Source organism: Miniopterus schreibersii (genome assembly GCF_964146895.1).
Source record: "Miniopterus schreibersii genome assembly, chromosome: 10".
Lineage (NCBI taxonomy): Eukaryota > Metazoa > Chordata > Mammalia > Chiroptera > Miniopteridae > Miniopterus > Miniopterus schreibersii.
This window is the reverse complement of record NC_138110.1, coordinates 65,669,929-65,682,343: the sequence shown is the minus strand read 5'-3', so window position 1 is coordinate 65,682,343 and position 12,415 is coordinate 65,669,929. Positions and strand designations below refer to the sequence as shown.

Below are 12,415 nucleotides of genomic sequence, written 5' to 3'. Positions count from 1 at the left end.
GGTATATGCAGACATGATAACATTTGAGTTTCCTGGGGCAGTCCTGCGTATTTGTTCATACAGCTCCTCTTTATGCTCACAAGGATCCTGGTTTGGATGACAAGTTATATGGTTACTGTAATTATAATCAAACTTAAGCATATGAAACAGCTGAAAACATTTTTTAGAGGAACTTTTTGAAAAATCTTACATGATTAGACTTAAACACACAAAAAAACCCCTTCTCTGATTATAAAAGCAATACATGCTCCTATTAGGAAATTTGGCAAATACAATAAAGCATTTAAAAGATAAACATTATACTTGAATTAGGTGGTTATGGAATTGATGAGAAGACTACAGTTGGGTCCCCACCCTCCCACCTTGTGTAGTTACTATAAGTGAAGTTTTCTCTTCGTGTAAATTTACACATTAAACTTAATGCCAGATCAGACTAATTCTATAATCCAGCAAGCCAGAGAAATGGAGGGCTTTTCCTGTTCATCATTAACATTTGGGGGATTTTATTGTCATTAGTAAAGACGTTGCCCTTGTCTTTCAGATTATAAGTAAAGGAAGGAAAGTTTAGATGTTAAGTAGTTAATAGAAGGTGGTGATGAATTGTGAGAAAGTCTTATAAAGAAAAAAAAGTTGATAATGACAGAAAGAGGCCTGGTCCAGGCATAAGAAAATATATGAAGAAAATGCTAACCCAGGAGAGAGAGGTTCAGGAGGAGTCAAGACAGAGGAGGGGGTGGCCAAAAGCTTTAAAAAGAAGGGGTGAACTGCCCTCCTGGAAGAGACCTGAGACCCCAGGATCAGCAACCCAATGGGTGTGCTGTTAGGTGGGAGGTGAGCAGCTACCTGCTGAACCCCTTACCTCTAGGTTCTCCATTCACGCCTAACCTGTGTTCACCTGAGCTAGGTAGGCAGGCTCCTGACCTTTAATGATTAGAAGAAAGATATTTCAGCTAATCAAAGCATAATCTGTTGGAGAAAAAGCTAATTTCCTATTGGGATTTGATAAAGTGGTCTAGGGGGAAGATAGGCTATGGGAGGTTGCATGGTGGTAATTACCTGGTGGTTTCTCCCACCTCCTTTAATTTTACATGTTTTAAAGCACCCATATTTCTCCCCAGACTTCATGGTACACATGTTGTCAGAGTGAAATGGAAATAGCAAGGAAATTTATGTGTTCTTTATCTTTTTAATAGTTTGCATATATTTCTTTCCTGTCATTGTTTTATTGTATAACTTTATTTACAAAAGAAATACATTCACTGCAGAAAATCTAGAAAACATAGAATGCTATAATGATGTTTGGAAAAGCCAAATCATTTAAAATCCTGTCAGCCAGAAAAACATTCTTATATTTTGGTATATTTCTTTCCAGAGATGAAACAAATATTTGATGTTTTAAAAAATAAAGCACACAACCTGCTTTATAAAGCCCTTTAACTTCATAGTATATCATGGCATGTCAATGCCATTGAAAAACATACCTTGTCATTGACATAATAGCAAATCATGAATCTAATTTTTCTACGTTGTTGACATAAAGGTCCAAATCTGCGGAGAATTTTTATCAGAATTTATATTAGCCAAATGGACCAAGATATCAAATGGTTCCAAGACAAGACAATTTGCAGCTTCCTTTATGCATTTGGAATTAAGGAGGATTACGTGACAGTGAGGAAAAGTAAGGTGGGGATTAGATTATAGGACAGCCAACAAGATTGGGCTAGCTTTGGAAGGTTCTGAGAAGAGACATTTCAGAGGTGCATCAACCTAGAGGCTCAGAAACAGTGGACAGGCTTACTTAAGGCAAAAACAAACCTTTTACTAAAGAAGTTATATGCCTACCATGACCTGCCTGGTTAGGAATTTATGATCCCATCACCCTGTGAGATTACTTTCTATAGAACCCCTTTTTGTCCACAAGTTTCATTGGGACCTTGGGTTATTTCTAATTCATTGATATAATAAACGATAACCTAGTGTATGTAACCTCATTGCAATGGTTTATATTCCCAGCAGCTCTGTGAGAGAGGACCCTCCCTTGCCAGTGCCCCCACCAACGTTAGGATTACTAGTGTAATGTTAGATCTGTCAGCTACATTTTTTGGGGTATCATCTATGGTTGACAAGCTCTGTAGGTTTAACATATGCTGTATTACACTCACTTGGATTTATTTTTCATGGTAGTTAATTTTGAAATTTTCGGTAATATTGAAGGCAGGTGGGAGATTTTTATGTTCATTTAAAAGATTGGGTTAAAGGCTGGGAAACACTAATCTTGATATCTTTAATCTTTATTTAAAATACATTTTAATTGTAGATCGTGTGTTTGTGTAGGGAGGGTAAGAAGAGTGTGTTACCTTTTTTAAAGAATAGAAAGCAGTCAGTTTGAGGAACTTTATAACTATTCTGAAGAGGATTAGTATAAAATGGTTCACTTAGCTACCAGACATATGACAGTGGTGGGTGAATTATACCAGATCCCAAATAGATGATAATTGAGTCCTGAACCCTCTGATCAGAGGCTCGGGGTTCCCAGGTACTTACTTGTACCCTTCGCTTCCAGGTATCTGCAGCTGCTGATTAATTTTTGGTTGAGTGACACAGGTTTATTTTACTGTCAGTTTCAATGGGCATTGCTGTGATGCTGACATTCAGCATGACACTCCTTCACTATTGCTCTCACTCCTATTTCCTGTACATTTGACCAACTTAAGATTGCTGTTCGGAAACACATACTTTTGACATTATTGTCTTAGCTTAGAAATAAAGCAATAAAGGCATTATATTTATTGAGCAATAGACACACTCCTGTATCCAAAGGCAATAAAACCCTGCATATTGGAGAAAAAGTTTACCGGAAACACTTAGGCAGAGAAAACCTGCTTTCAAGCTGATTGAGTGATTGTACAATATTAGTTTAGGAGGGGAAATTTAAAGCCACAAGTTTGGTTTCAGATAATTTTGGGGACGAAAGGACGGACATGTTATCCCCACAAGATTTTTAAATAATCTGCAGACATTTTTCATAAAAACTTGATGAATTTCCTTGATGAGATGAAAGATGCCAAGGTTTCCCTCTTATCTGTGCTGCTATTAATAACACAGAAAAAAATCTGTTTTTATTAAGTTTAGAAAGCTTTCCAGGACATGTTTTATTTCCAGTTGGAATAATGTTTACAGGTTCGAAAATGTCAAGCTTTGATCGTGTCAGGAACATTCTTTATCCTTTTGTCTTAAAAAAAAAGAAAAAGCTCAGCACCTTTCTTGAAGAACTGATTTTAGCACTAGATTTTTAAAATTAAATTTTATGCTTTTGAAAAATAGACCATCAGAATAGCTAATTTAACAAACCAATGGAAAAACAGTAGTAAAACAAACTAGTGTTTTAGCGGGTGCCGTTAACCTGGCACCACCCCGGGTGGCACTGGCGGGTGGTTGTATGGCAGGGCTGCATTCTCATTGCCTGGGCACAGCAGGTGCTCAGACAGGGTTTGCTGAATGAATACACGAGCCCTTTCCTAGCCTGGGGAGCATCTGCATTTTATAGCACTTATTTATTCAATTGCGTGTGCGAATGGAAATAAGTCAGGGGAGAAGTCTCCTCTTTGATGCCACATAAACAGATTAAAAAAAATTTTTTTTGAGGTGAAATTCACACAAAGTTGAAATTTAAAAGTGAGCAATTCAGTGACATTGAACTCACTCAGAATGTTATGTAGCCATCACCCCTCTCTAGTTACAAAACATTTTCATCACTCCAAAAGGAGACCCTTTTCTCATGAGGCTCCCTGCAGCCACTGGGGATGAATGTGGGTGAATGTTAGTTTTAGCTAGGATGGGACCGTTAAATCACATCTGGGCTTCTCTGATGATTTAGTAACTAAACATTGTTGTTTTAAGACAGTTCATCCTGAGTGTATATACCTCTTGGCTTCTCAGTGGGTTGAGTGCTGCTGTGTTAGGACTTGGAGCATGGATAGTAAGTTAGTTTCATGTTGTGGACTTAAACTTGGCTGGGAAAATGTATCCTGCTGGCAGCTAGTTTTACAGGCAAGCAAACTCCACAAACCCAGTTGGCTTGTGTAAAAAGCTATAGGATATCTTAGAGATAGTTTTAAAAGCAACTCTTGGCCTTGGCCAGGTAGCTCAGTTGCTCAGAACATTGTCCTGATACGCCAAGGTTTCGGGTTCGAACTCCGGTCAGGTCACATACAAGAATCAGCCAATGAGTGGAACAACAAATCGATGTTTCTCTCTCTTTCTCTTTCCCTTTCCCTCTCTCCCTCCCTCCCATTCCCCTCCCCCCCTCTCAAATCAATCATTAAAAAAAAAACAGCAACTCTTTATTTGAAATGATATAAGAAAATTTGCCCTGTAAGAGTTACGTACCAGTTAATCAAGATGTTTGGCACAGTTTAAAACTAGTTTTAGGCTTGGGTTGTAATCTCTGTGACCTTGAATAAGAAATTAAATTTTTCTTTGGTCCGATTTCTTCAACTACAAAAATAGGTGGATTAAAGCTCTCTGGACTGCTTCAATCTAAGCTATATAGGATCTTTAGTCTTTTTCATTTCTTCCTGTTATAAAAATTAATTGTCCTCATTATAGAAATTACCAATGTCTGTAAAGGGACAAGAAGGGAAAAATGGCCCCACTGATTAAAGACAACAACTGTTAGTATTTTGATATACATATTTTTTTATTATTTGTTTTAAAAAATCAATGTGCAAATAACATGAATACATACTGATTATGAAAGACCCAGATACTAAAAAGAATAGTTGGGAGTGAACAAGAAAAGGTGCCCATCCTTGTTCCTTGCCCCTGGGGCAGCCTTCAGATTGGTTAGTGACTTTTCTGGGTCCTTCACAAAGCATTTAGACAGGGAGGTTATTAAATTTTTATTTTATTTTATTTTCTTAGCACAATTGGGATAATTCTAGGCTTACTGTTTTGTGACTTTTTTAAACAGTATTTCTTGGAGTTTTTGTCAGTACATCAGTTTTATTTTTAATGGCTGAATATTATTCTTGAAATGGATATAGCATAATTTAACAATGCCTATCTTTTTGATGTACATGGTTGTTTTCAAGCATTCAGCATTTTAAGTAATGCTGCAACCAGCAACCTTGAACATACATACCACTTGCATGGATATGTTTGAGGGATAGGTTTCTATGAGTATAATTGCTGGTCCTAGAAAATGCTTGTTTTAAATCCCAGTGCTGAGTTACCCTTGACAAAGGCCCTTCCACCAAGAACATAATCTCCCAACAACTTAGAGTAGCTTTTCTCTATACCCTGCTCAACACCAGATTCCCCTTTAAAAATCTCCCCCTAATTTATGTTAAAAAAATGAAATTTTACTTTGTCATTTCCATAATTTTAAATGAGGTTGAATAGCTTTCTGTGTGCTTTGTTGAGTAATTTAATTTTTTTCTGTGAATTTGCATGCTCCTACCCTGAGCCCATTTCTTTTGGATTGTTTGTATTATGGATTTGCAGGTGTTTTTTATGAAATTTTGATGTTGCTCCTTTGTTTGGTGTTGCACCGTATTTTCTCTTAGGCCATCACTAATGTTGCACTTCTCTTTGTTGTAGTTTACCATACCAGAATGTAAACATTTTTATACTTTGTCTTTTTTTTCTCTGTGTTTTAAAAATGTAGTTGTGCTGTTACTCATACGTAGTTATTTTCAGTAATTTTCAAGACAGGTAGCCAGGACCTAAGGCGGCTGTGTTGTGCCTTACCAGGGCAAGCATGAAAGGGGGTTGTTACTAAGTTAGGAGAACACAGTGCATGAGTGCTGCCTAGCACATTTCCTCCTGTAGGGATGGAACGTTGAAAGTCATCATCTTTACTTGGGAAGGGGTCCCAACCAAGGCACCTCAGGATGCCTCTCAGAAACAGCAGCTTTCGCCCCTCAGCCAATTGCTGGGGGTCCCACTCCTTATAGTTTCTTTGGATGTTCTGTTTCCAGTCTCCTTCAGCTGACCCTTCTGTTCACGCAGCCCCCCTCTGTGGGACACGTGGTATGTTTCTCCTATCAAAACACACACAGGCACTGATGCAGCACACACTTGTTGGGAGTTTCATGTAAGAACCCCCAAAACTTGGCTAATTTGGTAGGTAAAAAATGCACAGTTTTTGTCTCTTAAGAGAATTATAAAAGACTTTGGGAGGAAATGTTTCCACACTGCAGAGAGAGGTACTGTGAAACAGCCTCTGAGCGGAATGTTTCTCTTCAGGTGGTGATAAATGGAGGTGCCACGTCCAGCGGCGAGCAGGACTATGAAGACACAGAGCTCATGGCGATCTACACAACAGAGAACGGCATCGCAGAAAAGGTACCACTTCAGCCGCCCTCACCCTCACCCCCACCCCCACCCTTACCCTCACCCTCACCCTCACCCTCACCCTCACCCTCACCCTCCGTCTGCCGCTGCTGTCTCAGTTTCTATACAGGACGAATGTCCTTCATTTAGGGTTTGTCTCTACACTCCTGAGCGGGTGTTTTCTTTATAGTGGAAGTAGAAGTGATGAAGAGAAGTTACTAATTTTTTTTCTCTTCTTCACCCGAGGATATGTTTGTTGATTTTTTTTTTTAAGAGAGAGATTGAGGGATAGAGAGACAGAGAAACATCGATCGGCTGCCTCTCGTGTGTGCCCCACCAACCAGGGATCCAAAGAAGTTACTAATTTTTAATCGTCTTAATGGCAGTTAGGCTGAATCCCGTATAGAGGCCCTTCTCTCTCTATTTTTAAAAGCCTCGGCCAGCGTACCAGAGGGAAGTGGTTGAGAGTTTGGGTCTAGACAGGTGCTAATGCGACTCAGACCCTGATAATTACTTAAACTCTCTGGGCATCAGTTGTTTCATCTCTAAAATAAAAGTAAACACATCAGCATTTGTCTTAGGGTGGCTGTGTGGATTAAATGAAATAATATATGTAAAGTTATTAGCATTGTGTCTGGTACATATGTACTACATGTGCAGTGACTAAGAGAATGAGAAACCGGTAGATAGTTTATGTAGACTATGAAAATGCCTTTAATGAAGCTCTGACTAAAGCAGTGGAAATCACACACTAAAGTGGGAGAATCTTCTTTTGCCTCACCCTATCTTTTTGATAGGTCAGTCTGTGTGACCATTTTCTTAGAAACCAGGAGAGAGCTGCCCAAAGAAGGTCCAGATACCTGGATTTCTTTTTCCTTTGTATCTACCACTGTGCCTAACACATGGGAAAAGTTTAATAATGTGGCATTTTCAGATTGCATTGCAGCCCTAAGACTTCTCAATTTCATTTGGGTTTTATTTGATAGACTTTTTAGATGTATTGATTGATTTTAGAGAGACAAGAAAGGGGAGAGAGAAAGAGAAACATCAGTTTGTTGTTCCGCTTATTTATGCACTCATTGGTTAATTCTTGTATGTGCCCTGGCTGGGGATCGAACCCGCAACCTTGGGGTATCAGGACGACACTCTAAGTAAATTTTAAACATAGATTTTTTAATTTTATGGTGACAGTTACAACTTAAAAAATCAGGCATATTCTAGAACCACTGTTTTGTACTATGGACAGTGGATACAGTAACCACTAATAATAGATTGATGTTCTTCCTTCTAGGTGTTTCCATCATACAGATATTTTCTTTGCTTTTGCCTTTTTTTTTTTAACATAGATTATATTCTAAATATCATTTTGCAACTTTTTAAATGTACAGATAACCTGCAATAATGTCAACATTAAAAAAAAAGATGTTCATATAAAAATAAAAACAGGACTATATTTTAAAAAAGAGAGATACTGAGAAAGAAGCATCTAAATAAAGAGGCAGTTTTAAAGAAACAAAACAAAACAAACTGAAAAAACCGGTACAGATATATTGTCAGCATTATCCTAGGTCAGTATGTAAATATCTAAGCCATTCTTTTTAGCTGTTGCCGAGTGTTCCACTTATTTAAATAACCCCCTAGTTACTGGACATCAGCAATATGGACACTTTTTTGCTCTTAAAAAAAGACTGCAGCAAACATACTCAGACATGCCTTTGCAACTTTCATATTTTCATAGGAGCGAAAACAGCTCCATTTATGCCCCATTTCCCGCTAAGAACTGCAGTTGGATACATCCTTGAGTCTGGCATTCACTGGGTCAGTTTCCACTTTTTCCTTTTGAAGGACTTCTGGGTTCATTAGTTACACGGGTAATTGTGTTTTGAAATTCAAAACAACAGTATATATTTCATAATTCTGTGAAATGGTGCCACCTACTTTGCATAGTTATTGTCAAGATCACAGATAATATATGTACACACGAAAACAAGGTACATGTTCAAATTATGGCATAGTATTATTTTCTATTGAAACTACTAGGAATAAATACCAAGCAAAAGAGAGAAAGGTAAGAGGCAGTAAGAAGAAAAGGAAATGCAAGTGCTGGCAGCAGAACGGCACCAGGTGTTAGACCGCGGAGTCAGGCCAGACCTTGATTCAGTAACCTTAGTTCTTGAGTTCTGCTTAAGAAAGAATTCAGAGCCAAGACTCAAGAGAAAGTTTATTTAGAAAGTCGCACAGGTAGAAGTGTGCTATAGAAGAAGGGCCCTTGGAACTTAGAAGAAAGAGGCAGGCAAGGGAAACGGCCTGGGGCAGGGGTGGGGGAAAGGCTAGGGCTTGCTCCATAGAGAGAGCAGCCTGGGGGCATCTGCTGTTAATTCAGTTTTGGTGAAGTATTTTTTTCTAAAAAATTGATTCTTTCCTTCTGATTTTCAATGCAATTTACATAGAACTGAGTAGAATAGGTTTCGTTATGCTCCTTTTCATTATTTTTTTTGTTAACCCTCACCGGAGGATACTTTTCCATTGCTTTTCAGAGTGGAAAGGAGGGAGGGGGAGAGAGACAGAGGAACATGGACGTGTGAGAGACACATCTATTGGTTGCCTCCTGAATGCGCCCCGACCTGGGCTCAATACTATTTGTGGACATTTATATTAGTTACATTTCTGTGTTGTAGAACCACCCTCATTACTAAGAAAAATCTAGTGTGTGTGTATGTGGGTATGTATTATTGTACATACACTTCTTAATCTTAGCCTGCCAGGCCTGTTCATCAATAGTAGTTAAAACCAGTTATTTTGGAATCATCAGAATAATATTGCTTACAGTATTGTAACAGGTTGTACTGAGAGACATTTTAAGTATTATCGTACTTTCAGATAATTTCTCTTTGTTATTCTGTGAGAAATAACACTCCCCACTTGGAGACCGCAGATTATGTGGTGGTGTTGAATTGTCCTTTGTATAGCAAGTCCAGTATCCATAGTTGCATCATGTCAGCAAAACAGCCAACTGAGTTTAGAGATTCCCAAGTTGGGGGTTCCCCAGTCAGGTTCAGTGATTTGCTAGGACTCAATTCAGAGAAGCTGTTACACTCATGGTTACAGCTTATTTCAGAGAAAGGATACCGATTAAAATTAAGGGAAAAAGGCGCATAGGGAATGGTCCAGGGGACACCAGCATGAGCTTTCAGTTGTTCTCTTCCAGTGGAGTTGTGTGACCACTGCCTAATTTTCCCAGAAACAATGTGTGACGGTGCTCAAGGAGTGCTGCCAACAAGGGAAGCTCACTGGAACCCTGGTGTCCAGGGTTTTATTGGGGATCAGCCATGTAGGTATGGCAGATGACTGCATGGCTGACCTTAATTTCCAGCCCCTTCAGAGGTCAAAATGATACCATGAAGCCTAAGGCCCTCACCATAGATCACATTGTTAGCATAAACTGCTTAGGGCAGTCCAAGATTTCAGATAAGCAAATATACTTTTAAGAGGCAGGATGTTCCAAGAGCTCAGATATTATCTTCCAGGTACCAGGTAAGGGCCAAGCCTTTCCCTGAAATGTGCAGGGTTTGGACATTCCAGACCTGCTGAGTTACTTATTGACTACATATTACTACATATTAAATTCTTCACACATGTACTCTACCAGTGAATGTTTAAAAGACATACATAATCCATTGTAACCCTCAACAATGAACTCTCCCATTACCTGTTGTTTGAATGGAAGAAAAAGTTCTCAGAAAGGTCATATTCAAGTCATACTTTTCAGTTTTGCTTTTTTCATTCAGTGTTGTGTCTGAGCAGCAGTGTTTAGGTACAAGGGTGTAGGACTTTATTTTTAGGCACAAAGATCTTTCTCCTTTGCAGGGATGGGGTGGGATAGGAATGGCAGATTAGTGCTCTCTGAAAGTGGTTAGCATTTTATATTGTTTCTTCATTCTGGGCACCACCCAAGGACTGCTCATGTCTCAAGGTATTACTTTGTGGTCTCATCCTGGGAGCATCATCTCCACACAGGTGGTCCCCAGGCTTGGGGAGAAGTTCTGAGCAAAGTGGGTGCTCTTGGGGATGAGTCAGTGGCAACGGATACTGAACCCCCAAACTCTGAAGACTAGGTGTCCCAATGAGCCAGTGTGCTTGAGTATTGCGTCAAAAGTAGCCAAGGCTTAATTTTACTGGAGAGAGGCAGCCACTTTACAAAGCTGCTTTTCAGTAATGGGCCTGTACTGAGCTGAGCTGACTTGAGTCCTTGTTTTTATTAAACTTCTCCTTTGTTCCTGTCGCTCACAGAGCTCTCTGGCTGAGACGTTGGATAGCACTGGCAGTCTAGACCCCCAGAGATCGGACATGATTTACACCATAGAAGACGTTCCTCCCTGGTACCTGTGCATATTTCTGGGGCTGCAGGTAAGATGGCTCGTTTAGGATGTAACCACCAGCAAATGCTCGAGTTCTCTATCTGGATGTTTTTTAAATTCAATTTTAATTTTTATTTATTGATGACTTTGTTACAAGTTACTCTTTTAAGAGTGAAGAATGGAAATTGTCAGCATCAGTTTCATGGTACTGAAAGGAAAAGAACAGGAGGAGTAGGTTAGACAGGGAATGAAGGAAGGAAAGCGTTCAGGGAATGAGCAACAGAAGTGCCGTGGAAGGAAGGACAGAAAATCATAGAGCTATAGGAAGGAGGAGGAACAGAGGGAGGGGAAAAGTAGAAGAGGCGAGAGGAAGGACCAGTTTTCATCTCTCATTCCTGGCTCAGTTAACCAACCCACAGCCATGGTCAACTCTCATAAACACGGGTGACACTGAGAAATGTCATGTTGGCCAGGACGTAAATGGCAGGTTTCAGTCCTGTTTTTAAAGGAAGGCACACGTGGCCATAGTAGCAGCTACTTTGTTTGCTGCAGCTTCCAGTGGGAGCAGAGCAGGGAAGCTGCCAGGGGCGGAGGGTGGGGCTGGGCTGGGGGACAGGGCAGGAAGTGACACAAGGTGACAAGCTTCTGCAGGGCTCCTATATCTTTGGTACTTTTTCCCATCTCTCAGCACCCTTTTCCCACTTTCAAATTGTAATGGGGCTTCAGAGGAAGGAGACGAGACAGGAAGCTCTTTTCCAGGACTCCCACCCTTGGCCTGTCTTTGCCTTGGTTGTTTTAGCCCAGACTCTGTTCTCAGGTCTGACTTTCTATTGTTTCTTAAGTCTGAATGATCAGTTCAATCTGGGATATTTCAGATGCTGAGAAAATCAGTCTCATTGCCCAGCCAGGTTTATTCACTTGGAGGTGGGTCTGTAACCGCTCCAACAGCTGATGCTTTCGCTCAGGTTTCCAGGCCCCCCTCACCAGCCCCCTCCTTTAGGTATCACAGGACTTAGTAACTGGGGCTGAAAGGTGTCTAATAAAGAAGTCATGACCAAAGGAGCTGAGTACTCATGTTAATAATTTTCCTTGGGTTGAACATCCCAAAACAGATTCAGGAGACTTGCTTTTGAAATGTTTATATTATAGATGTTTCTAGAAGAAGTCTTTCCTGGTCAAATGGGATTGGGGAACCCTGCATGCATCATGCCCTTCTTGATGGTGCACAATGTTCTTAAGCTTGTGAGCAGCTGACAGGTCCTGGATGGTAATGTTCTGTTTCTTGCATGAAACATACCTATTAGAGTTATAAAAGTTAGGCTTTATGGGCTGCAGGCAACATATTTTGGTAAGTAGGAGCAGAGATCGGGAACTATTGGGAAGAAAATTGGTTTACTATATAAGTAGGCACTGAAAACAAGCAGGCCTCTGGGAGGAAGGGAAGTGAGCAGTAGCTTCTGGGAATATCCTATCCTACTAGGAGTTGAGGTAGGCCCCCCAAAGGAACAGTGGGCTGGGGTCTTTGTGGAGCATTCCCACAGCTCCTGTATGACTGTTGTCAAACAGTGCCACACCATAGAAAAAGATAGAAAGTCCTGTGCAGTGAAGCTTGTGTAACTTTAACCCCCAGACCTAAGAGAATTTTTTTAAAAGTTGACTATTTCAAGAGTATAGACGTAAAATTCTACATAGAATATTGGCCAACACTTAACTCGCAGAAG

At 40.0% G+C, this 12,415-nt stretch overlaps 1 protein-coding gene across 2 annotated transcripts in view; it reads left to right on the top strand.

The window, feature by feature from the left end:
- SLC23A2 (solute carrier family 23 member 2) overlaps positions 1-12,415 on the top strand; it is a 104,940-nt gene that overhangs the window by 48,880 nt on the left and 43,645 nt on the right. For both annotated transcript variants that reach the window (XR_013999622.1, XM_081148712.1), the window contains 2 exons: positions 6,250-6,348; positions 10,627-10,743. Coding sequence is in view for 1 of the 2 variants with exons in the window: in XM_081148712.1 (XP_081004838.1) it covers positions 6,250-6,348; positions 10,627-10,743 (216 nt within the window). In the remaining variant the exon portion in view is untranslated. The remainder of the gene's footprint in view (positions 1-6,249; positions 6,349-10,626; positions 10,744-12,415) is intronic.